The sequence below is a fragment of the Nyctereutes procyonoides genome, unplaced genomic scaffold, assembly GCF_905146905.1.
Source record: "Nyctereutes procyonoides isolate TBG_1078 unplaced genomic scaffold, NYPRO_anot_genome, whole genome shotgun sequence".
In the NCBI taxonomy this organism is placed as follows: Eukaryota; Metazoa; Chordata; class Mammalia; order Carnivora; family Canidae; genus Nyctereutes; species Nyctereutes procyonoides.
The window spans coordinates 32,988,073-33,012,993 of NW_026575120.1; the positions used below are offsets into that span (position 1 = coordinate 32,988,073).

Genomic DNA, 24,921 nt, shown 5'->3' on the forward strand with positions numbered 1-24,921 from the left:
TAGTGGACATTTATGATGTTCTAAATCTTATGCCCATTTTTTTGAGGTCTCAGTAATGGTCTTAAGTATTCTAAATTAAGTCTAGATAGGGTATTTTGAACAGTCCAGAGCAGAAACAAGAAAATCTACACATTTTAATCACTGACTATCCTTTGCCTGAATGGTATGCCTTTTTGTTTGTTTTCCCGGAGAGTAGAGCTTAATATTTGGTCTTGTTTTTAGTTTCCTGGTCACACCAATAGTGGAAATACCCCCCACATCAATTTATTGCTTGCTGTCCCTCCACCGAAACAGAAAGAAAGAAAAAAAAAAACCAACAAAAAACCCCACAAAAACTGGCATCAGTGTAGACCCACATAGGGAAATGGCAGGGACTTCCAAGGTGAGGTAACGGGAGTACCAAGGATTACCTACAACTCCATTTCTGGGGGTGTGAGCACGTGAAAGGTGACACCATTAAGGGAATCTCTTTCTCCCCAGCAGTGTTTCTCAGAAAGGGCCTAAGACCCCCTGCACAAGCTCACTTGCAGTTCCTTGCATTGAACTCTGTGGGCGTGTGCACGTGTACACACACAGGGTGGAGACTTTCTCTGGGGGTACTCTTCTGGAAATTCTGATTTGGTGGGTCTGGAGCAGGATCTTGGTGGAAATGTGTTCTTAACAAGCCCTCCTGGTGATTCTCATGCACAATACAGTTTGAGAAACGGCACGATTTGGCAGTTAACTACATAAAAGACCTTCAGATTGGAAGGTCAAGTAGGAAGAGGATACTCATGCATCATATGTAAAAAACTAAAAAAGGAGCCTCTGTTTCCTAAAAAACACAGGCTTGCGTCTACAGGAATATGCCCCCAATCTTGGCCAACCAAATGCTGGAGTTCCCTCCCTGTGACACCACCTTTTTTTCCATGAACCTCAGATCAAGGACAGGAACGTTTCTCTGTCATACCGTTTCCATGCCACTTGTTGGGGAAGAGAGCACGGTAAGACATTTAATACTGTCCCATTTACAATGAGGGACATGTAAGTTTCCTCCCCTTTGAATGTGAGAGGCCTCAGTGGATGATGCATCCAGTACAGACATAGGGGGTCCCTGAGGACCCCAGGCCCCATGGAAAGCTAGATCCACAGAGTGTTCACTTCCCTATCCCAGGCAGCTCACACAGGCACAGTGTCTCAAGTTGCGGCTGAAAAATGTCTTCCTTCTCAGATAAACGATGGACAGTTGGAGGGTTTTCTCCTGTCCTGTCCCCTGCCCGCATAAGAGGCAAAGCAATTGGGAAAATCAGCATGATAAACATGGTCTGGAGTTGGCTGTCCCTCAGAGACAGCTAGGACTGGCACAGGCAGAGCTGATGACCGTCCTCAAGCACCTGTCTTGCTTGCTATGGTAGCACACTGCTCCGGGGTTCAGATGAGGCCTGGGGAGGGTACAGAATGTGGCGTTCATGTTGACCATGTCCTTGAGACCAGAGCTGGGCACGGAGGCCCATCATAGGGATCCAAAGGACACTCTTTTTTTTTGGCCAAGGTGACCACGAGGAGGAAGAGGTTAGCCTGCCTGGAATTTTAGGCAACAGTCATCTAAAGAAGGAGGTGACATCATACCCAAAGGGAGGGTCTTTGAGGGAAATGGGGGTACAGGGGCCAGAGGTAGAAGACAGGGAGAGGAGAGCTAAGGAGTGCCCTGAGACCATCTGCAAACAAGCCTTCCGCACCCACCGGACTCCCTGAGGCTGGGTCCCAGACACAGGGGCAGAGACCATCTGGGGGAAGAAGGGTGGGAAGTGTCACTGGGGCACAAGATGAGGATGCGAGGACAGAAAGACTCCCAAAGTCAACTTACATCAAGTTTTGCCCTCAGTGTGCATTGCCTTTTAAAGTTTTTGAAAGTCTCTTTACAAGTTGCCATACTTAGTTTCTAGTAGAGATGAATAAAACTGGTATCTGTTTGCTAAATGGCAACCGAGGGTAACTGAGTAATAAAAGCCCGAGCACCAGCTACTCTGCAGCCGGGCTGGTGATCCACGAAGATGACCCGTGCTGCTGCAGCCCAGAGCTACCTTTCAAAGAAAGGCACTTTCTAAAGAGAACATGTGCCGGCTGTCTCACCCCTGCACATTCTCCTCCTTCAACCTTCCCCCAGGGTTCACACAGGGCCCTCTCCTGCAATGTCCAAGCCTTCCCCCCAACCCCACTGTGGCCACAGCACCGGGCTCCTGGCTTCCCTCTCCATGTGCTTCCAGAGCTAAGGGACAGACAGCAACGGTGAGCAGTAGAGCCTTCCCTCCTGGAGCTGGCAGGGAGGCAGGAGGGGAGGCAGAGGCCGGCAGAGGCTCCTCCTCAGCTGGGGTGGGGTGATGGTGCAGCTGGTGGACAAAGTGGGAAAGGAACACTGGGGAAGGATGAGAGTAGAGCCTAGAAGGGTCACTGCAGCTCAGGAGATGGCAGGGGTAGGGGTAGGGAGGGGAGGCAGCGCAGAGCCACAGCAGGGTCCCCGTGGATGGAGGGACATGACCTGTGGCTCGGATCTCTCAGGAAAGGGGGCATGAGGTTATCCACCGAGACTCACAGGCTGAGGATGGGTAAAGGGGTCAGCTATGGGGACAGGTGACCAGTCAGCTGGGCCCACGTGACGTAGCCCATTTTGCAGCGTTTCTCTGTGGCCTAGAGGGAAGGGTGGAGAAAGCACACCTACGTTCAGAGTGTCAGGGCACAGGGGCTCAGGCACATGAGTCTTGGGACTCTGGTTTTACGGCCTATGTGGCAATCTCTTAAATGCGTGCCAGTGCTATCTTCTCATGGGAGTTTTAGGATGTTTCCTGCTAACCTCCACAATCACTGGACTGCTCGACATCCCCTCAAGCACAGCCCATCAATGTCTCCCCAGAACAGACTCTTCTGCTTCCCATTTCTCTCCACTCCTCACGCACTGACCACGAGCTGGCCAGTGAGGGAAGCACTCCGGCCGCGTCACTGCGGTCCACTGTCCCAGCAACCCTGAGGCTGGTGACCGGACTTCCCCAGCTTATGGGTGAGGAAGTGAAGGCACAGAGAAACAAGGCAACAAGGCTACACCACACAGCTTACTGAGTGTGGGGATTCAGGCCAGCCTTGGGTCTCTCGGACTCTAAAGCCAGTGTTCTCTCATCTGGGTCCCCACAGAGCTGCTGCTCCAAACCCCAGCTGCGCACTGGGATCCCCAGAAAAGCTGTTAGAAAACACCCATGCAGGACCCCACACCCAGAAGGGCTGATTCAGTTTGTGGGGATTAGGACCCAAGCCAGGTTAGTTTTCAACCCTGTCCCTCACCCCACCCCATCCCCCATCCGACGCACAGCTGAGGTGGGGAACCAGTCCACTGGAGACTCCAGGATGGCGAGGGCCTGACCAGGGCTATTGTGCCGCATGCTGGTGCCCAGCACATGCTGGAGTTCTTGCTGAGTGAGTGATGGAGCGTAAGCTTTGCACTCCCTGCCTGGGTGGCCACAGGCCTCCCTCCGTCCTGACCAAATCCAAATCTGGAGCTCTCTACTGCAGGCGGGGCTGACTGGCCTCTGGGCCTCTGCTTGCCCTCCTGCCTCCCCAGGGACATAAAAGCCATCTTCCCAGCATCACTTTCACCCTGCTACCTGTTCCGGCACCTCAGTGCGTGCTCCATGGTTGCAACCCCTTAGTGTGATATTTAAGATCCCCCCTGACACCCTGCTCCAAGCTATTCTTTCAATCCCATCAGCCACTACCCACAGATTCCCTGCTGTGGCCTAACGGGGGGCAGGTGTCCTCCTTGTCTTCCATGTGAGTCTTGGGTGTTCCTACAGCAGTGATTTCAGTAATGCATGCCCCTCTGGCCCAGCCTGCCCAGGTCTGGATCCTCCCTATGTGTCGGGGGACCTAACCCCCCCCTGTCAAGCCCTGCACCCTGGCCTCTAGGCATCCCTTCGGACTCTGAACATCTATGCCAAGGAGCATTCTGGCTCCCTTCTTACGTGGCTTCTAACCATCATTTCCATATACATGTCCTAATTGTCTGACTAAACGATGATGCCTTGAGGGCAACCCTGGAGAAGTGTCATTCACCACCCCCCCCCAGCAACCACCACGCAGCGCCAGTGGGCCCTTGGCATCTCCTGTCCCTGAGCAAGCACTCTTACCTGTAGTATCTGGACTGCAGGTAGGTGGAACACACAGCCTTGGACACATGACTGGCCGAACCGAAGTCGATGACCTTTACTCTGTAGGGCTGTCGGGAAGGATCTACCAGCATGATGTTTTCTGGTTTGAGGTCGGCATGGATGAGACCTAGGCTCTTCAGTTTCATCAGGGCTGTGGCTACCTGCTGGAGGACTGGGCGAATGTATTTGAGGGGCAAGGGGCTAAACTTGTTCTGCTTCAGAAAGTCATAGAGGTTCTGCTCCAACATCTCAAAGACCAAGCACGTGTGGTTCTTGTGCTGGAAGCATTCGTAGGCACGGACAAAGTTGTAGTCGTCGGCGCTCTCCGTGCTCAAGCGGGCCAGGATGCTCACCTCGATCTGACCTTGCCGGGCATATGACGGGTGGTTCTTCAGGATCTTGATGGCCACGATTTCGTTGGTGCCCCGTTTCCAGCACTTGACCACTTGCCCAAATGTCCCTCGGCCCAGGAATTCTAAAACTTCGTAAGTGTTGGTCATGGAGCACAGCACCTCATGCTGGACCAGCTGGTAATCACCTTCGCTGTTAGAGCCACTGTTTTTGGAGGTGGCAGTCGATGTGGTGGCAGTGGCTACGGTGGCCCCACTTGCATTATTCTGAATCATGGGTGGATGCTCTTCAATGATCTGCACGCTGCTTGTGTTCTCAATCTCCTCACTCTTACGCTTGAGTCCACATTTTTGGTAGGTATCAAGAAGGCTCACAGTGCTTCGACGCATTAGGTTATGTGGTCCGCCGAGGACTTGCCCAGTGACAGAAGTGCTACTTGCTGATGTTACAACTATGTGCCCGGTGCTTCCTGGGAAGATGATGGTCTGCTCGTAAGGTAGGCTTGGGTTTGGGATCGGCAAGGAGGTGCTGACGGTTGTGGTGGCTGGCTGAGAAGGTGGTACGTTCTTGCTCTGGCTATACACTTTGCTGTGGGAGCCGTACCCAGTCATGTCCCAGGTGGAACTCGGCTCTACTTTCAGTTTCTTCACACTACAGAAGGCACTTGATTGAAGGGTGTGAGGGGAGAAGACTTGCACATGTGAGGCCATACCTACAAGAAAAAGAAAGGGAAAAATCAATATTTTAGTCACCATTGAATGAATGAATTCAACGATTTATCTCAGTTCTGGCCAATGGCTTGGGTCCTACAGAATACTTTCCCTCTACTTCAAAGCAAGGTTGGGAAAGAGAATCTATTCCCTCTCCCCCCCCGTCCCCCAAGCTCATTCTGGCCACTCAAGTTTGGGTGGGGCCAAGGAGTTCTGGTGTTCAGCCTTGCCACAATTAGGGGGATGGGGGAATTGTGGAATCACTCAGGAATACAATCAAGATTCAGATACAGAATTAGAGTATCAGGACTTTGTTCATTACTTATATTTTTATAAATATTGTTCATGATAGAAACAGATTCTTCCTCAATTCTCACTGGGCTGCAATCCTACTAAAACCAACTGTATTAGGTGACCCAGGTAACTGTTATATACGAAGTTGTCCCGCATAGTCTACTACGCCTTGTCACACACTCTGTCAGGTTAGCTCATTTGAAGAAACATCTTCCCACATAGGTCTAATCATGGAGCCACTCAAGATGTGCTAGCTTCTGGATGAACCATAAGTACTCCCTGGGATCTTAGACATCTTAAATGAATTCTGTAGAGCTGAGTAGATCAGCAGTTGGTCTGATATTTTTTTTTTTTTTAATTTTTTTTTCGGTCTGATATTTTCATTTAGGTGGCCTAAACAAAACACCTGATCATTTATTTTATATGTTTTATAACATTAAAATATTTATTTATTTTGGGGGAGGAGTAAGTAGCACCATTCGTGGGCACTCACTAACTTTTCCTGCTAAATTCATCTATTAATATGTTTATCTAGAAAGTACTGTTATTTCATGCCAACACCTCAGCCACAATTGAGATAACCTCAGAAATCTATAAGACCATAACTCTGGAATAGTTGTATGATTTACAATTATGGTGATTCTAGAAACAACAACAACAAAAAAGTCAAGAAAACTACCAAGAAAAAATAAGACAGTGAGGAAGGTAAGTTCTTGAGAAAGTAAAGACAAACACTGCTCATCATCTAACTGCAGCTGATAAACATTTCTCATAGAAGCACAAGGACAGCTGGGTTTCCGTCAAGCACCACTATCTAGCCACCCTTATGTTCATGTCTCTGACTCCTTCGCATTAGCTGGAGTGGTCATTGAACATTTTCCTTCCCACCCTGTCACCTGTCACCCTGGCCACCCTCCCTCTCCCAGCAGACATCTTCCACTTTGTCCAGGAGTCCAATGTCAGCAACCTTGCTTCCCACCTTTATTCTCTTCATTTCAGAACATTGCAGAATCTATATCCACCCCCATCCTTTTTTCCTTCTCTCAGGTCTCAGAGGAAGCTGTGTCTCTCCTTTCCAACACCAAGATATCCTCCCATTTTCATGATTCCTCCTTTTGGATTCCCTCCCCTGTCCTCTCCTTCTCTTACAGCTTTCAATTTCTCCCTGTTAATTAGATCCAAGTCCTGACTAGGTACTTAATAAAGTTTTGCCGAGTGAATCAATGACTTAATCTTTTTCTTCTGCCTTCATGTGTGTGTGCACACACACACACACTCCCAACTTAGAAGCCAAGAGGAGTAACAGCCATCCTCTTCCCCTTTAATTTTTTCCTTCTTCTCACCTATAATCAGTGGTCATGCTCCCTTTCCCTTTCAGGCTCATTCCTTAATCTATGCTCCCTCCCACCCCTGCACATCCACACACTATAGTTCTGTGTTCTTAAAGGTAAACGACTTCCTAATTGCCTAACCCAAGGGCCTTTTTCAGCCCCTATTCCCCTTGACCTTCCTGCAACATCTGATATGCTGACCACAACTTCCTTCTTGATGTTCTTATCTGTGCTTATGAGAATCTGTAATCTCCTCCTCCAATGTGTGATTGCACACTGTGTGCCTCAGTGGTTCCTTTTCCTCTTCCTCCTTCAAAATGTTGGCATTTCCAACATTTTGATTCTGTTCTCTCTGGAAGACATTCATTCAAACAGTTTGAGCTGTCATGTCTATGCAGGCAACTCCTGCCTTTATCATGGGCAGGCTCTCCCTCTTTCCTTCCATTAATATATTTCTGCCTCCTGCTACATCAAAGACTATCTTCCGAAGCTGAACTCCCTTATCTTCTCCTAAAAATTTAACCATCTCACACCCCTTTCTAACATCCCCCTTTCTGTTCACAGAATACTCTTCTAGTCTCTTGGTTCCAAAAATGTGGATTTAGCTTTGATCATTCTTCTTTTATCCATGCACAAGAATGTGCTAAGTCTTGTCAAAATGTCTTTTTGTATCCATCTCTTTATTTGTGTTCTTGCTGCCACTTCCATAGTTAAAACATTTCTCACCTTCTGGTAGGACTAGACCAAACATAGACATCTGGTCTACCTGAGCAGTCTTTTACCCTTTAATTTGTCCATATTCAGCTACCAGGTTAATCTTCCTAGAATATATCTAAGCATGTTACTCCTCTGCCCAAAAAAAAATTTTTTTTAAAGATTTATTTATTTTAGGGAGACAGAGACAGAACACAAACAGTAAAGGGGAGAAAATCTTAAGCAGACTCTGCAGGAAGTGCAGAGCCTGATGAGGGGACTGATCTCTCCACCCTGAGATCATGACCTGATTCAAAACCAAGAGTTGAATACTCAACCACCTGCACCACCCAGGTACAGCGGTCCAAAAACATACAATGACCCCTATAGTGTCTATGTGATCAAGTGGAGGGCTCTTTTATTTAAAACCATCACATTTGATTTCAATTACCTTGTTGGCTTCATCTCCAACTAGTAACCGTTCTCCAACTTCAACTAGAACAGAATTAAGCTGTTTTACTCACTGTTTCTAGAATGTCTCTTACAGGTCCTACCTCCACACTCTTTCATCATTCCCTCATCTGGCATAACTTCACAATTTCTCTCAAAGTATTCATAGACAAGACAATTCAGATCCCTTCTCTTCCCAGACCTCTCCAAAACACAGTGATCATTCCCACAGCTCTTTCCCTATGGCACTTACATATAACTATCCATTTGGCCACAAATTGCACTTTTGACTTGCAAAATCTCTTTCATCTTGTTGAACTGAATTACTTTTGTGCTATTTCACTTTTTACACATTTAGGTCATGTTTCCATAACCAGGCTATATTCTGAGTCCAAGAGATATGTTTTATAACTCATATTTGTGTTTTCCCCAATATTAAGCTAATTTTGTTATCCATGGTAGGTACTCTGTTAATGGAATAAAGCAGTCTAACTGGCCAGGCCTCCTGGAGAGCTTAGTTCTTTGGCTATAGAGCAATGACCAGTCACAGGCACCTACGGAACCTGGCCTTCTTCTGGAGAGTAAAGAAAAACCTGCTAATATTTTTCTACCAAAAACCAAGACTTAAAACAAAACAGGGCAGGGGCTAGGCAGCTCCTGTCCTAGTGTCAGCGCTTCCATTCTGTCTGTACTTCAGTCTGGATGTGGTCTTCCTATAAGAGCACATCAGTCTGGATGTGCCCTTCCTATAAGCAGCCTCAGCCTGACACTCAACACATGCTCTGAACCCCACCTTCACCTGGATCCCATTGACCTGACAGAGGCTTGCCTTCTTGCTTGGATCTTAAACCCCAATACCTACCTATGCAAAATGACTACACCTCCATATACATCCTTCTGCCCGATGAGACTGTTTGGTTTGCTTATTCAGAATTTACCTATTTTTTGGGGGTGCCTGGGTGGCTCAGTGGTTGAGTGTCTGCCTTTGGCTCAGGTCATGATCCCAGGGTCCTGGGATCGAATCCCACATCGGGCTCCCCGTTGGGGAGCCTGCTTCTCCCTCTCCCTGTGTCTCTGCCTCTGTGTGTGTGTTTGTGCCTCTCATGAATAAATAAATAAAATCTTTTTAAAAATTAATTAATTAATTTAAAAAAAGAATTTATCTATTTCTTCCTATTGCTGCTTTTTGTGCATCAACCTCCCCCAAATTCTGTAGTAACACTGTTTTTACCTGTAGTTATCAGTATTAAATATTCATATTGTTTTAGATATTGTATACAATATAGAAATCACCAAACCAAAAAAAAAAAAAAAGAAAAAAGAAAGAAAGGAAGAAATCACCAATCCCTTGACTTAGAGTAACTTAACCACTGGGGGCAAAGCAAATAAGCATCTCCTTTGTCCTTTGCTACCTAGTTGACTCCTCATTCCTCAATCCTCAAGTCCTTGGGGAGGGAAAGAGTGGGTGGCAGCAGAGGAAATATGCTGATGTTACATAAAGGAGAAGTGGCTCTTTTCTCTATTTTCACTGTTTCAAAAACACTTTGGTAGAACGGCCAGGGTGCTGAAGTGGAATTTTACAGACAGAAAGAGGATGGCTTATGACTTATTTGTTATTGGGATGACAGCCAAGGGTCATAAAATTGTGGAAATCATCGCTGGCTACCTCTGGTGATGGATGCCCAGAATCAGAGAGGAGATGTGCATGGCTAGAAATGCCCTTCACCACGCCTGCTGCCTCAGACTCAAACACTATTCCTCAGGGTTATCACAATTCTCCAGATTTTAAAACCCTGAGCACCTACATGTACTAGGCTCTGAGTTGGATGTTTTATGGAAAGGGTGAGCACAAGCCAGACTCTGTAGGACAGTCCAGAGTTACCCTTTTCAATTCAATCTTGCAAGAATCCTATTTTGAAAGTTAGGAAGTCAGCTGATGGGTTTAGGCTCCTAGGATAAATGGAAAAATAAGACCTTGATTCTAGAAGTTGACATCAAGGTAATTCTATATACCTCTTTGTCTCTGTCTTAACAGCTTAATGAAAAATTTCGTTTTCTAGGGTTAAGGGTAATTTTTTTTCCACCTGAAAAGAATTATAATAGTTATAGGGATCCCTGGGTGGCGCAGCGGTTTGGCGCCTGCCTTTGGCCCAGGGCGCGATCCTGGAGACCCGGGATCGAATCCCACGTCGGGCTCCCGGTGCATGGAGCCTGCTTCTCCCTCTGCCTGTGTCTCTGCCTCTCTCTCTCTCTCTCTCTCTCTCTCTCTCTCTCTCTCTGTGACTATCATAAATAAATAAAAAATAAAAAAAATTAATAAAAAAAGGATAGTTATAAGAATAGTTAAAAATCTTATAAGAATAGTTATAAGAATAGTTACTTATAAGAATAGTTAAAAATCTTCTTGATTTTCCTGAAGTCTTAACTCCTAAGATTTTTTTTAAGATGTCATTTATTAAAGGATTGGCTCGTTTAGTTCTTTTTTCCCCCACTTATTTGCTTAGTTTTTTCATAATTTTATATTTCACAACTAGATGAACTGAAAAGTTGCTTCACATCTGAGTACATTTCCTTTCCATTTCACCACCCCAAAATTATCTACTGGAAGATCAGACTCTGGTGAAACCACGGGGATGAGTGAGGGTTCAACTATGATTTAAAAAGAAATTACATTGAACTCAACTACACTGAATTCTACCAAAGCTTGAGAGAAGGAATTATAAGTAAAATAATGGCACCATTTTCAGCAGTGGATAAAGTTTAATTGTGGTTTGGCAGATGTAAAACAGATTACCATGCAGAATCTAGTTATATTATTAAAGAGAACACAATTGTGAGCACCTCAGAGTAGGAGGTACAAACTTCCCTACTTCCCCAAATCCTCTGCTGAATTATAAGTATTTGATAGAAACAATCAGAACTCGAATGATTAAGTCTCATACCCAACGGGATGCTGTGTCTGTCTTAGGGATCACATTACTCACATATGATACTACAAAGTTATAGAATAAGTCAAAAAGAATGTCAAAAATATACGAATGTTAGAAATATGCACTGGAATGGACATTTTTAAACATCTAGAAAAGAGTTAATCTGAAAACCTCTTGACTACCTTGTAGAACACGGTAATTTGAGGCCTCAGGGGTTGAAAAGTATTAGAAAAAAATATCTTAATGGACATGCAAAACTATATTCATAAAATTTTAATGATAGTCATCCTGCTTATCAAGTTTATATTTCACAAGTAGTGCAAAGATAATTTCAGATTAGACAATTTTCAATGCTACATTTCTAAAACAGTGTATATTAAATGTCTATGGGGCTTTTATATCGTTTTCAATCAAAGTCTGTTTATCCACTAGTTGTGTAATGTTAAATATATAGTGTATTCCATCAGAGCACAGTTTAGGATCAACCAAAGCTCTACAGAATTCTTCCATCAATAATGATGATAGCAATACTACTGATTGCATTAAGAGCTCTCTATATAAAAAAGACTGGGGTTGGGCACAAAAGGAAACACAAAGAAATCTAACACATCGGCATCATCCTAAAGGAGGTTAAAATCTCATGGGCGTTGCCAAGTTCATTGCGAATTAAAAAGAACAAACCGGCAATTCTAACCAACATAAGCAACTTGCCAAAGTAAACATGGTAGGAGCTTAGAGGAGCTAAGTAAGACTTGAGTTGAGGTTAGAAAAATGGGGTATCTTTTGAAAGGCAGAAGGACTCTGTTCCAGATCCTGCTAACCAGTGTAAGCAAACTGCAGAGATCAGCTAGCCCTATGGTCTATGCCTTCAGAAAGTTTAGGCTTTGTTTGGAGACAACAATGTAAGAACATTTTACACAGTAGCAAAACATGAACAAATGCTAAACCAATAAACAACCATGTGCACCAATAACCTACTTACCCAGAGTTATCCTCTTCTGATAACTTCAATAATCTAGAAGTTTCAAAAACTCAGTAAAGCTGGGGTGAAGCCGTACTGCTACTACTGCCACTCACTTCAAACCTTCAGCCTTCACCTGGTCTTACCGGTTGTCCTCTAACACACAATCACACTGCAGAGGGACTATCGTTGACTTTGCCCTCTGTGTCAGACTCCAGAGGCTTACACACAGCAACTATAGGGTGATGTGCATTCTATTTTACAGATGAGTAAATGGAGTTTTGGGAGATGACCTCGTTTGTCCAAGGTCACTTTGCTACCAGGAGCAGGGCTGGGATTTGAACTGAGGTCTGCCTGACTCTCAAATCTATGCTATTAACCATTCTTCATTTTTTATGTTCTTGGACTAGGAGCACCAAACAAGGAGACGGGGTACAGCAATAGGCAAGGAGAAATAGAAGCTGACATGTGAGGTGCAACAGATGTAAAGTATGAGGCACACCCAACTGCACACCACCTGCTAAAATGATAGGCACCCCCAACAGTGATCCTACATCATCTACCATTTCTGCATCATCTATTTCTGAGGACATTCAAGAAATACGACCAAAATTGCGCAAATAAAATCAATTTACCTCATTAAAGAGGCAAACTTCACTTAGACGATGCACAGTGGTACAGCGGACAGAGCACTGGTCTGGAGTAAGAATGATCTAGGCTGTCACAGCAGTCCAGGGGTGAGGCAGTGAGGATCTGGACTAAGGAACTGCTTGAGAAAATACAAAAGAAGGAGCAGAAACATAAAACTTGGTAGAGAAGAGAAGGCAAGACACACTGACTGACAGGTGGGATATAAGGGCAAAGGAGAGAGAGGGATCAAATACGTCTGGGGGACTCAAAGGAGTGGGGTTCCATGATAGAAAGATGGGAAATGGAAGCAAAGCTATCTATCTGGGGTGATGGGATAACAGAATAGGTTTTCCACAAGTTGAATTACAAGCACTGACAAGGTATCCAAGTTGAAATGTTCAATGTTCTACTATTCATACTGAAACTCTGAGGCAAGAAATTGCTTAATTTACCAAAGTTAAGATGTCAGGGGCCACTGACATCTAGTTCCCATTTGTTGAATTGAATCTTGAATGAGGATAAACCATTTTGAAAAAAGAATGATTTCAGTAGGGTGCACTAACCTTGCACAGGGTTAATCAGAGGAAGAGGGAAGGGTAACCCTGAATCAGCTAATGCATATGCCAAAGACAAAGGGACGTAGCCAAAAATATTGCTAAACAAAGAGCAGCAGGACAAAGTGACAAATATACCAAAAGGGGAAAAGACTGAAATCAAAAGTTCACATCCCAAAGAGACTAAGAAAGCAATGGTGTTGCCAATTTTGAGAGGAGAGTCCAGCTGGAAGAGATCTATTTTGGATAGATTTCATTGTAGGCATTTAAAACAACATAGAGGAAATGTTCTATATGTACCAGGGAACGACCCACCAAAAACCTGGGACAGGAGAATGGACGAGAGGTCGTGCCTGGAGATATTGACCTAAGGACTGTCATCAACACCTAGATGGAAATGGAATCCATGTGGGTAAAGCTGTTTCCCAGGAGAAATGGTGTGGAAAGTAGAGCAGATGGCAAATAAAGAAATCCTTGGGGGCATAGACATGGTCAAATAGTATGAGGAGGAAAGTATGAGTCACAGGGAAAAGTCAAGGATAAAATGATGATAAACATAATTAAAGGATTGATCCTGGAGAATGAAAACAGAGAAAGAGCTACTGGGCCTGCCTGGAAATAAGCCAATAGCCTTCTTTTTCCACAGGGTCAAGAGGAGAGAAAGAAGGGGTGCCCTCCTGGGAAGAGAACCAAATGCACCATGTTATCTCTCCTTGCTTTTCCAAGAAATGTGATTCTCTTCACGACTTTCAAAATCTTTTGTTCTCTTCCTTGAATCTACAAAATCTACCACAGGCTGGAATCCTTCAATTGAGGGATTGAATCCCTTTTCCCAACATTTGCAAATTCTCCATTATCTATCTACCTACTGGCTCCTTATGTGTCAATATCAACTCTTCTACCCTTCAGGCTTACTTCTCTTTCTGAAAGTTACTAACCTCACCTATAACAGCTTTGAGCCTCTCTCAAATTCACCTTTCCGTGGTTTGGCCATATTGCCTGAACTAAGCCATAAACCATCATGGATGAACCAGCCTTTCACTGAAGTGGTTAAGTACATGTAGTCCGGAAATGGATTATATGGAGGCCATGTTACCAGTTCTTCTCAGGCAACCTGAAAATCACCAGTCTAATATAATTCTAGTGAAGAAAAAGAATGATACTACTAAGATATACATGCTTTTAAAATTTTTTTTAAGATTTTATTTATTTATTCATGATAGTCACACACACACAGAGAGAGAGAGAGAGAGAGAAAGAGAGAGAGAGAGAGGCAGAGACACAGGCAGAGGGAGCACTGGGAGCCCGACGTGGGATTCGATCCCGGGTCTCCAGGATCGCGCCCTGGGCCAAAGGCAGGCACCAAACTGCTGCGCCACCCAGGGATCCTGCTTTTAAAATTTTTTAAAATTCAATTTCAATTTAGTTAACATCTACTGTATTATTAGTTTCAGGGGCAGAATTTAGTAATTCATCAGTTAGTTGCATATAACACCCAGTGCTCAGTCCATCAAGTACCCTCCCTAATGCCCATGACCCAGTTACCCCATCCTCCCCACTGACCTCCCCTCCAGTGACCCTCAGGTTGTTCCCTGGAGTTACGAGTCTCTTTGTTTCCCTTTTTTATTTTTATCTTATTTTATTTTTCCTTCCCTTCCCCAAAGTTCATCTCTTTTGTTTCTTAAATTCCACGTATGAGTGAAATCATATGGTATTTGTCTTTTCTCTGACTGACTTATTTTGCCTAGCATGATACCCTCTAGTTGCATCTATATTGTTGCAAATGGCAAGATTTCATTTTTTCATGGCTGAGTAATATTCCTGTGTGTGTGTGTGTGTGCACTTGTGTGTGTGAGTGTGCATGCATATGTGTGTATGTGTGTGTGTGTGTGTGTATCACATCTTCTTTATCCATTCATCTGTCAATGGACATCTGGGCTCTTTCCATATTTTGGCTATTGTGGGTATTGCTGCTATAGACATGGGTGCAGGTGCCCCTTCAAATCACTATTTTTATATCCTTTGGATAAATACCTAGTAGTGCAATTGCTGGGCTGAAGGGAAGACACATATGCTTTTCAGTTTCTTTTTCCAGGAAACCAGTAGAATCGAAGAAAGGAAAAACAAAATAACTCCTTTTCAAAACAATAGTTGCATTAATTCCAACTCTTAATTATTTAAAAAAAACCCAAACTTCTACTCCTAAGAGTCATTAGTTTCCCAGGGCTGCAATAACATAGGACCACAGACTGGGTGGCTTGCACAACAGAAATTTGTTCTCTTGTAGTTCTAGAGGTTGGAAGTCAAGATCAAGGTGTTGGTAGGTTTGGTTTCCTCTGAGGACTTGTTCACAGGATCTGTACCAAGGCTCTCCAAGGTCTGTAGGTCTCTGTCTTCACTCCCTCTTCTCTCTATGCATGTCTCTGGATCCAAATTTCCCCTTTATAAGGACACCAATCATGTTGGATTAGAACCTACCCTAACGACCTTACTCTAACTTGATTTGCTCTGTAAAGATTCTATCTCCAAATAAGGCCACTTTCTGAAGTACTGGGGGTTAGGAATAAGACAATTTTTTGGGCATGGGGGGAGGAGGCACAGTTCCACCATAACAATAGTTTTAAAGCAACCAAAAGCGTTCTAGTAGAGTATAATTTTCCTAGGATATAGAGTCAGGATATTCCAAAAGAACTCTCCTTGTTCTTCCCTCCTTGGAGAGAAGACGTCTCATTTTGTGATTTCTTTATATCTTGCCTCAAAGAACCTATGAAGGTATTTCAATTAGTCAAATATTACATATGGAAACAAACACAAGCAATATGGTTATTTTAAATTAAATTCTGCAGAAGTATATGTTACAGCACTTCTGGGAAAGGCCATGCAGGGACGTACCTGTAATGCATAGTGAGGAGTAACTGTAGTCAACTTTGGTATAAAGGAGAGTTGGCAATGATATATCAATAACTCCAAAATGGGACAGAGTCAACTAAGTTTATAATTCTAATTCTGGGCTTATCTAACATTTCTGAAGTAGGACATGAATAAGCACAAAAGAGAAATCATTTGTGGGTTGGGCAGGGGATGGAAGTTTCTTCTTCACTTCCTCCTTGGGTCAGACTTGTCTCACATGTGCTAATTCTCTTCTGCTATCCCTACTGTCCTTTTATTTTTCTTTAGGAATTTTATTTATTTATTTATTTGAGAGAGAAAGAGATAAACGGCGCAAGCGAGCACACGGGGGAGGGCAAAGGGGGAATGACCAGCAAACTCTGCAATTAGCACAGAGCCCAATGTGGGGCCTGATCCCAGGATCCTGAGATCATGAACTGAGCTGAAATCAAGAGTTAGACCTTACCCTACCAAGGTGCCCCCACGTTGTCCTTTCCCTGCAAAGCCTATAGAGGCTATTATTACATTTCCCAACTTTGTATTTTCTTTCCAACCAATGATCACCAGAAAATAATCCTTCTTCTTTTTTTTTTGAATTTTTATTTATTTATGATAGTCACACACACAGAGAGAGAGAGAGAGGGGCAGAGACATAGGCAGAGGGAGAAGCAGGCTCCATGCACCGGGAGCCCGACGTGGGACTCGATCCCGGGTCTCCAGGATCGCGCCCTGGGCCAAAGGCAGGCGCTAAACCGCTGCGCCACCCAGGGATCCCAGAAAATAATCCTTCTAAACAAACTTGGCAGCATAGAAAGGGTAAACATCCACAAATCATAAAACTCAACGAGCTATATATACTTCTGGTTTCAACATAGATGAATTCCATTCAAATACACATTTTTCAAAGCTCTAGAAGGATCCTCCTTTTGCTCCTGAAACGTTCTAAATAAGATAGTTAAACTTTCAATGGTACTAGTTTCCAAGTGTTTGTGTCACAAATCTTTGCAAAAGCCTTGTCCCCGAATCTTTCAGCTGCATCCCCCTTCCTTCACTGTACCAAAATCATGACTGACCACCTCAAGACACGAGTGAACCAGAACTAGAACAGGTATTGGGGAGGCTAGGTATATGTCTGGCAATGCTATGTAAGCCTTAGATTCAATATTTATTTTTATTTTATTTTATTTTTTTAAGATTTTATGGGATGCCTGGGTGGCTCAACAGTTGAGCATCTGCCTTTAGCTCAGGGTGTGATCCCAGGGTCCGGGATTGAGTCCCACATCCGGCTCCTTGCAGGGAGCCTGCTTCTCCTTCTGCCTATGTCTCTGCCTCTCCCTGTGTCTCTCATGAATAATAAATAGAATATTTTTAAAAAAAGATTTTATTTGGGGGAGAGAGAGAGAGAGCGAGCACGAGCAGGGTAGAGGGGCCAGAGGGAGAGGGAGAAACAAGTAGACTCCCTGCTGAGCATGGAGCCTGACTTGGGGCTCGATCCAAGGACCCTGAGATCATGACCTGAGCCCAAGTTGGATACGTAACTGACTGACCCACCCGGTGCCCTATCAATTTCTCTATCTTTTAGAAATGTCTTATAAACTCTAATTCAAGACTAAAAATCTGGTAGGTTCTTTACTCTTTTACACAAAAAATAATTAGTTATTCTTAAATGTTTGGTACCATATTGTAAAGTAAAATCAAGTGTTTTCCTTACTCGACTCACTCATTTCATGCCCATCCCACAACTGATTTGTCTTTTTGAGCTTATTAGGTTCACCTTCAGAAATGCTTGGCACACTCAGAATCGGAACTGGAAGCCTACTTTATTCCTTCCCATCTGGTATTCTACTACTGTGCCACTGCCATCTTTCCTTTATACCGAAAAAGTACGTAAGTTCCATTACTGTATGTAATTCTATTACCATATGTCCCCACAAAAGATATGCTGGGGTCCTAACCCCCAAAGCCTGCGAGGATAACCTTTAGAAATAGGGTCTTTGTGGATGTGATCAAGGTTAAGGCGAGGCCATTAAGTGACTCCTAATCCAGTATAACTGGTGTCCTTACAAGAGGAGGAGGAAAGACACAGACACACAGAGAATTAATTCCACATAGTGACTGAGGCAGAGATCAGAGAGATGTGGCCATAAGCGGAGGCATGTTGAGGACTGCCAGGAGCCACCCAAAGCTAGGAAGAGGCAAGGAAATCACTTCAGGGTACTTTAATATGACAATAGCGCTAGGAAACTAATATACTCTAATATAATTTGGTATGTATTTCAGTGAAAAAATACGGGTGTGTGCAAGCTGTGATAAAGTAACTATCACAACCACGGGGTCATGCTGGCCAAATGGCAGACTGCCCTTAGAGTCTGTCTTTGCCTCCTGGATGAAAAGCAGTAGAAGTATCCTCAGCTGTACTCCCTTGTCTTGCTTACCATTCTCACCAGCCAGGGTACAACACATCTCTTTGCGTGCAAATGTGTTTGTCCATCATGACCCACGTTTGACTTTAAAATTACAGAATGTGGATCAAAAGCCTTCAAAAAGTTCATTCTGTGCTTAGTGGTGACGGAGTCCGGGGCCTGCCCTGTAGAAGCCTCCACTCCTTGCTGTTATACAAAGCAACCAGGACAAAGGCCCACCCCCTGCAATCTGCTCCCACTGCAACACCTGTCTGCTGCCTCTTGGGCTCATGTTTATGTATTTCTTTGATCATTTCTCTTGTAGGCTATCATCTACACGCAAAGAAAACTTTGTGAAAGAAGTCACACAGCTATGCCTATGATGCTAAGTGCACAAAAGCCTCTCTCTTAGGGTCTCTTCAAATCCAGGATCCATTCCACCCTCCTCTTAGGGCACAGGAACACACCCCTCTTCCTTGATGTAAACGGCTCAACTGCCGTTCACGACAGTAACTCTACGTCCCCATGCCTTTGTTCCCTAGTAGGTTTTTTCATTCCTCTCCTTTGCCTTAACTGACATCTCACGAACTCAATTAGAGATCACGTTGGCAAAGGCAGAGAAAGTGCCGCTCCCGTGGTGGGAAGAGAAGAAGGCAGGTGGGGAGACAGCAAGAAAGAAAAGTCGGAGAAATGGGTGGAAAGCAGGCAAGGGATGCTGGGAGGAAGGGAGGGGAGGAGGAAAAGGAAAAATAAAAGGTGAGAGAAAAGTGAGAAGATGCTTGGCAAGTGAAAGTGTGCTAGAAGCACACTCGGAATAAAGTAGTGTGGCAAAGTGCCCTGTGCGCTATAGACACACCAGAAGGATGCGACGCTGTCTTCTTTGCGACATTCAAACAGGTATTTGTGTATGGATGTTGTGGGGGTGAAAGCTGGTCAAAGGGTCCCTTGGCAATGCAAGGAGCCGATTCTAAGCTGTACAGATTAAAGTGGGCTCTTTGGTCTGCCACAAGGACATTTTTATGCTATGAGTCACTGTCATCAAACCAGTCCCGGTGTGGTCATTAGCCAACAACCCCACGGCGCTGGGCCACCTGCATACGGCACTGAGGGAAGGTGCCTGCTCTGACCGTACCGGGTCTTGCAGTGGGGCTAACACGCAGGAGAGCATGCCTACATCCTGCCTTATAACACAGGGAGGCCCCTGGATGGTCCGTGTTCTGAGAGCTCATTCCAGATCGGCTCTGCCTCCATGGCAATTGTGGGCTCTGCCCCTTGCTGGGTGTGTGGTCTTAGCAGGTTACATGGCCTCTTTATGCCTCAGTGTCTTCATCTGTAAAATGCAGATAATATTAGTTTCCCTGGGGGTCCCCTGGAAAGCACTCAGAGCAGTGCCTGGTGGGAAGTCGGCCCTAACTATGTGTTCAGTGCAAGGGGAGGACGGTGAGGTCCGCTGGCTCGCCAAGGGCTAACGGCATGCCCGACACGCTGGCTCTCTGCAGGGACACTCGCGCTCCCACTACTCCGCACAATGCCTGCCACATACAACGGGTCCAGTATGCTATCTTCCAACGGACAAAGGACACAGAAGAACAATGAAATAGGACTCATTTGTTACTTATCTCAAATGCTATTCCGTGAGGAAAGGCAGGTTTGATCAAGAAGAAAGCAGCTTCCAAGGACTCAGAGAGGATGCCTGGGAAACTTCGAGAGCTTGAGAAGATTCAGACACAGAGCCTGTATTTTACCCATTTTACCTAAAAAACATAGGCATTCTTTTCCTTGGAATGTTTTCTATAGAAGTTCTACCCCAGGGTGCCTGGAGGGCTCTGTCGGTTAAGTATCTGCCTTCTGCTCAAGTCATGGTCCCGAGGTTCTGGGATCGAGCCCCGTGTCAGGCTCCCTGCTCGGCGAGAGGTCTGCTTCTCCCTCTCCCTCTGCCTTGCCCCCTGCTTGTGCTTACTGTCTGTCTCTCTTTCAAATAAATAAATAAAATCTTAAAAAGAAAAAAAAGAAGTTCAACCCTGGTCATATCTAGGATCCAGTTCCTTTTTCTTTTTTTAATTTATTGAGGTATAACTGACATGCAGTATTATATTAGTGTCTGGTGTACAACGTGGCGACTCAACATTTGTATACACTGTGAAATGATCACCACAGTGAGTCTAGTTACCATCTGTCACCTCACAGAGTTAATACGATAGTACTGACCATCTTCCCCCTGCCGTACATTATATCCCCATCACTTACTTGTTTTATAACTAGAAGTTTGTGGCTCTTAATCCCCTTCACCAATCTCCCCATCCCCCTCCCCTCTGACAAATGCCAATCTGTTCTGTGAGTCTGGGTTTTGTTTTGGTTGGTTGGTTTTTGTTTTTTCGATTCCAAATATAAGTGAATTCATGTGGTATTTATCTTTCTCTGTTTGACTCATTTCACTTAGTATAATACCTTCAAGGTCCATTCATCTTGTAACAATGACAAGATTTGTCCTTTTTTATGGCTGAGTAGTATTCCATAGTGTGTGTGTGTGTGTGTGTGTGTGACATCTTTTTTTTTTTAATTTTTTTTATTTATTTATGATAGTCACACACAGAGAGAGAGAGAGAGAGAGAGAGAGAGAGAGAGAGAGAGAGACAGACATAGGCAGAGGGAGAGGGAGAAGCAGGCTCCATGCACCGGGAGCCCGACGTGGGATTCGAGCCCGGGTCTCCAGGATCGCGCCCTGGGCCAAAGGCAGGCGCTAAACCGCTGCGCCACCCAGGGATCCCGACATCTTTTTTTTTTTAATCCATTAATCGTTTGATGGACACTTGGGTTGTTTCCATACCTTGGCTCTTGTAAATAATGCTGTAATGAATACAGGGTGCATATATTCTTTCAAATTAGTGTTCATTTTCTTTGGATAGACACCCACCATCCTGGATCATATGGTGGCTGTATTTTTTATTTTTTGAGAAACCTCCATACAGTTTCCATAGTGGCTACACCTAAATGTACATTCTCACCAACAGGGCACAAGGGTTACCATTTCTCCACATCCTCTGCCAGCACTTATTAATTTGCCTCTTTGATACTAGCCATTCAGACAAGTGTGAGGTGATACAACCCAGTTTCTAAGTACAACATACTCACTGCAGATTTGTATCTATTACATAAGCTATGATCTTTTTTGATTAAGCATGTGGTTAAACTAAACATTTCTAATACATGTGATATGTTTTTAATAAATTATATACATTCTATTTTACTACCATAGTATGTTTATCAAAAACACAATAGAAAATTTAAAAGGATGAGATAAAACAAATTTCCAATGTTTTCTTCTGTATCCCCATAAATTGTCCCGAGCCCTTCACTTTGAAATCCCTTGCTATGACTCAGATATCCCAAACCAAGTAACTGAAGAGTCAGCCTTGGCCACATGGGTAACTTGAGCCAATAAAAAGTTGAGTGTGAAGTGTTGTTTCTGGGCAGAAGCTCTGCAGAGCCACTGTGTGATGTGCCTATTTGATCCACCTGCCAGTGACAATCCAGGGGCGGAGGCTCCATAGCCTGAGAACTGAACATGGAGAACAAGGAGCAGAGACCCTAGCTAAGTCCCCACAAGGTGCAAAGGCAGTGTGGTGGTGAATCAAACCGTCGCTATTTGAAGTCCCTGAGATGTGAGGGTTGTTTGTTGCCACCCACCATATAACTTAGCCCATCCTCACTAGCACTATAATCTTCCTTAATGCCGCGCTCCCAAATGAGTCTGAATTAATGAGGTTGAATGTAATTATATTTTGATGCTCATCATGCTCACACATCAAAAGCAGAGCACACATTTTTAGAGACAACTTTAAAAATTCTAAGTGGTTCAATCCCTATCTTCCACATTTAGGCATCACTTCTATGCTCTGTGAAAAAGCTTTGTGAGATCAATGTGTAAATGATGGAACAGCTATGATACTCAGAGCCATTAGGGGTTTCAGGTGTGCACACACTAATCCCCACCCAATAATGTCTCAAAACACGGGGATGGTATAGGATCCTCCGTCACACATGCCTTATTTGGCTTGGAAGCTTGGAGACAAATGACATCCTAGTGGCTAAAATGGGAAGGTGCTCTTCAAATTGACCATGGGAGTTTGGCATGGCTGCATTCAGGCTTGTGTGCCTAACGGGAGCATCAGCTTATGCCCTCTGCGGCTGTTTTCCTGGGAAAAACAGTCGTTTCATGCCCTGCCCCAGTTGCATGATGCAATGTTTATGTTCTTGGTAAAGAATCCTCAAGTTCTGACATCATAATAACCATGGGTATTACTCACGATAAGCTCACAAGCCTGGCAAGGCACATTCTGTACCCTCTTTATCACTTAAGTCAGCAATGGGTTTAAAAATAGCATTTGCTCCCACACCCAGGGTACCACTGATTCATTAATGGATGAACAAACACCATTCTGGACTCCTTACTTACATGGAGTTTCAGACTAAGACTCCTAGAACTAATACACAGCATCTGTCCCCACCCTAGTAGAGGTGCTACGCTATACCAACTTATGAACAGAGGTCTGCAGATCCCCAAAGACAGAAATTACAAGTCCAGGATTTAAGATGCTGTCGTGTTAGTGACTCAAACACCATCATCCTAAAATGTAATTAAGGAGAATATCTGCAAACTTGGGAACTGTAACATGCTGAATGTATCAAAATAAGGAGGGATGATGTTACAGTGATAAGTGGCAGTCATCTGAGCGATCTTAGTGAAGTCTGAGATTTTTCATTGTTAAGGGAGAGAGATGGTATTTGATTTTAGATGCCTGATTCAGGTTCTTTGGAGAGAAATATCCCTAGAGAGCATTTTCATAATTTATAGTTACCTGCGAAAACACAATACCTTTTGCTCAAATTCTATGCTCAATAAGCAATCTGATAACTTGCTGGGGTTCCAGAAAGGCCTAATTGAGGAGGAAATGCCTAGGCATGCCCAGCCTCTCTCTGTAATGATCCAGATTAATCAATCAGTCTTCTAGAAGATGAGTTACTACAAGTCAGTCCTTCAGAACCTCATAATCCTTAATGAATTTATGGAGTCAGGTCTCCAGATCTGCCCGGCTGAGGATTCAAGAGGCCACAGTGAGCATCTGGAAATGTCTGCTGAGAGCCTACTATGTTCGAGCACCAACCCGAGGGCTGTGAAAACAACACGAAGACATGGGTGCCATGAGAACAAATAACTGACCACCCAGGGCTGCTGTAACTGTGCTGCAGGGTTCGGAGGGAGGACGGTGTGCAGAGCACAGGGCAGAGCACCCCAAAAGGGAGCAGGGGGGTATAGAAGCGCACAGACCTGCACATCAGAAGACATGCACTGCAGCTAGGGAATAAGACTAAACCCATTTTTATTTAAGATTTATAAGCCATCTACTTCCCACAGGACCTGGAATAGTTTGCAGATACAATATAAAAATAAGATAACTTAAGATACAACAGGGACAGCCCTCTCTGAGGGGAACTCGGGAAGAATCAGAATGCCTGTATGTAGCGGAGGGCTCCCATAGGGAGCAGCACATACATTTGGAAAGATGAGCTGCAGTCAGATGTGGTTTCAATTTTATCCTGGAGGCAGCGAGGAGCCATGAGAGGTGCTTGCAAGGGAGGAGAGGACCAGTCAGGCGGCTGAATAGAACATGGCCTTGAGTGGTCAGGGCCAAGAGGCTCCCAGCCCGCCGTGGAGGAGCATCTGTGAGGGGGTAACATCCCGAACAAAGGGAGGAGTTAGTGGAAATGTAAGGCAAGGCCACAGACAAGAGATGGAAAGAGCAATCTAAAGCATGGTGACTGGCGGGGAAGAGAGAAGCAGGGGAGGAATCCAGCACACTGTGGAGCCATGGGGACAGGTGACAGACCAGGGGCACTTGCTGGCTTGGAGCGGCAGAAGGAGGCACACCCTGGTGTTCGTGGCCAGGCCTGGGGGTTCTCTCAATCCCCAGGATGAGGGGTACAGCTGTGGCAATGACCCCTCCAGCCTCCCAGATTCCCCGTGAGCGTGTCTCTAAGGCCAGAGCTGACCTACAATGAAATCTGCTCTCGGACTGCATCTCTGAGTTACTGTCCCGTGACACTGCTCTCCAGCCACAGCTGGAAGGGCACTCGAAGGTAACATGAAACCATGATCCCTAGGCCAGGGGTCCAGGAGTGACAGGGACCTACAACCCTCGAGCGAAAACACTCAGCAACACTTCTAAAAGCACACAGGTCAATCAAAACCACCTGGCCAACGAGGGTACCTCTTGTTACACAAGATATTAATGGAGAACATCCAAATTTCTGTGTTCCTTCTGATGGCAGGTGCAGCGAGAGCTCTCTGGTCTTTCACTAGCATCAAATACATATACTCCACCGAGTCCCCCACCAAGGGAGCCAAGTGGACCCAGGGCTCAAAGTCCTCCGTATGTCAGTTCTCAAAAGGTGGTGAAGGACGAAACTACACCGCCATCCTGCACCACATGGCTCTCAACTGCTCGCCTTGTGGTCTTGACCCTGCCAGCCAAGCCCTTTTCATTCTTTTT

General features: G+C 44.7%; 1 protein-coding gene across 7 annotated transcripts in view; it reads right to left on the reverse strand.

Annotated features, from left to right (window-relative positions):
• HIPK2 (homeodomain interacting protein kinase 2) overlaps positions 1–24,921 on the reverse strand; it is a 191,902-nt gene that overhangs the window by 128,506 nt on the left and 38,475 nt on the right. For all 7 annotated transcript variants that reach the window (XM_055335250.1, XM_055335246.1, XM_055335249.1 and 4 more), the window contains exon 2: positions 4,155–5,238. In XM_055335250.1, coding sequence (XP_055191225.1) covers positions 4,155–5,238 — 1,084 coding nt within the window. The remainder of the gene's footprint in view (positions 1–4,154; positions 5,239–24,921) is intronic.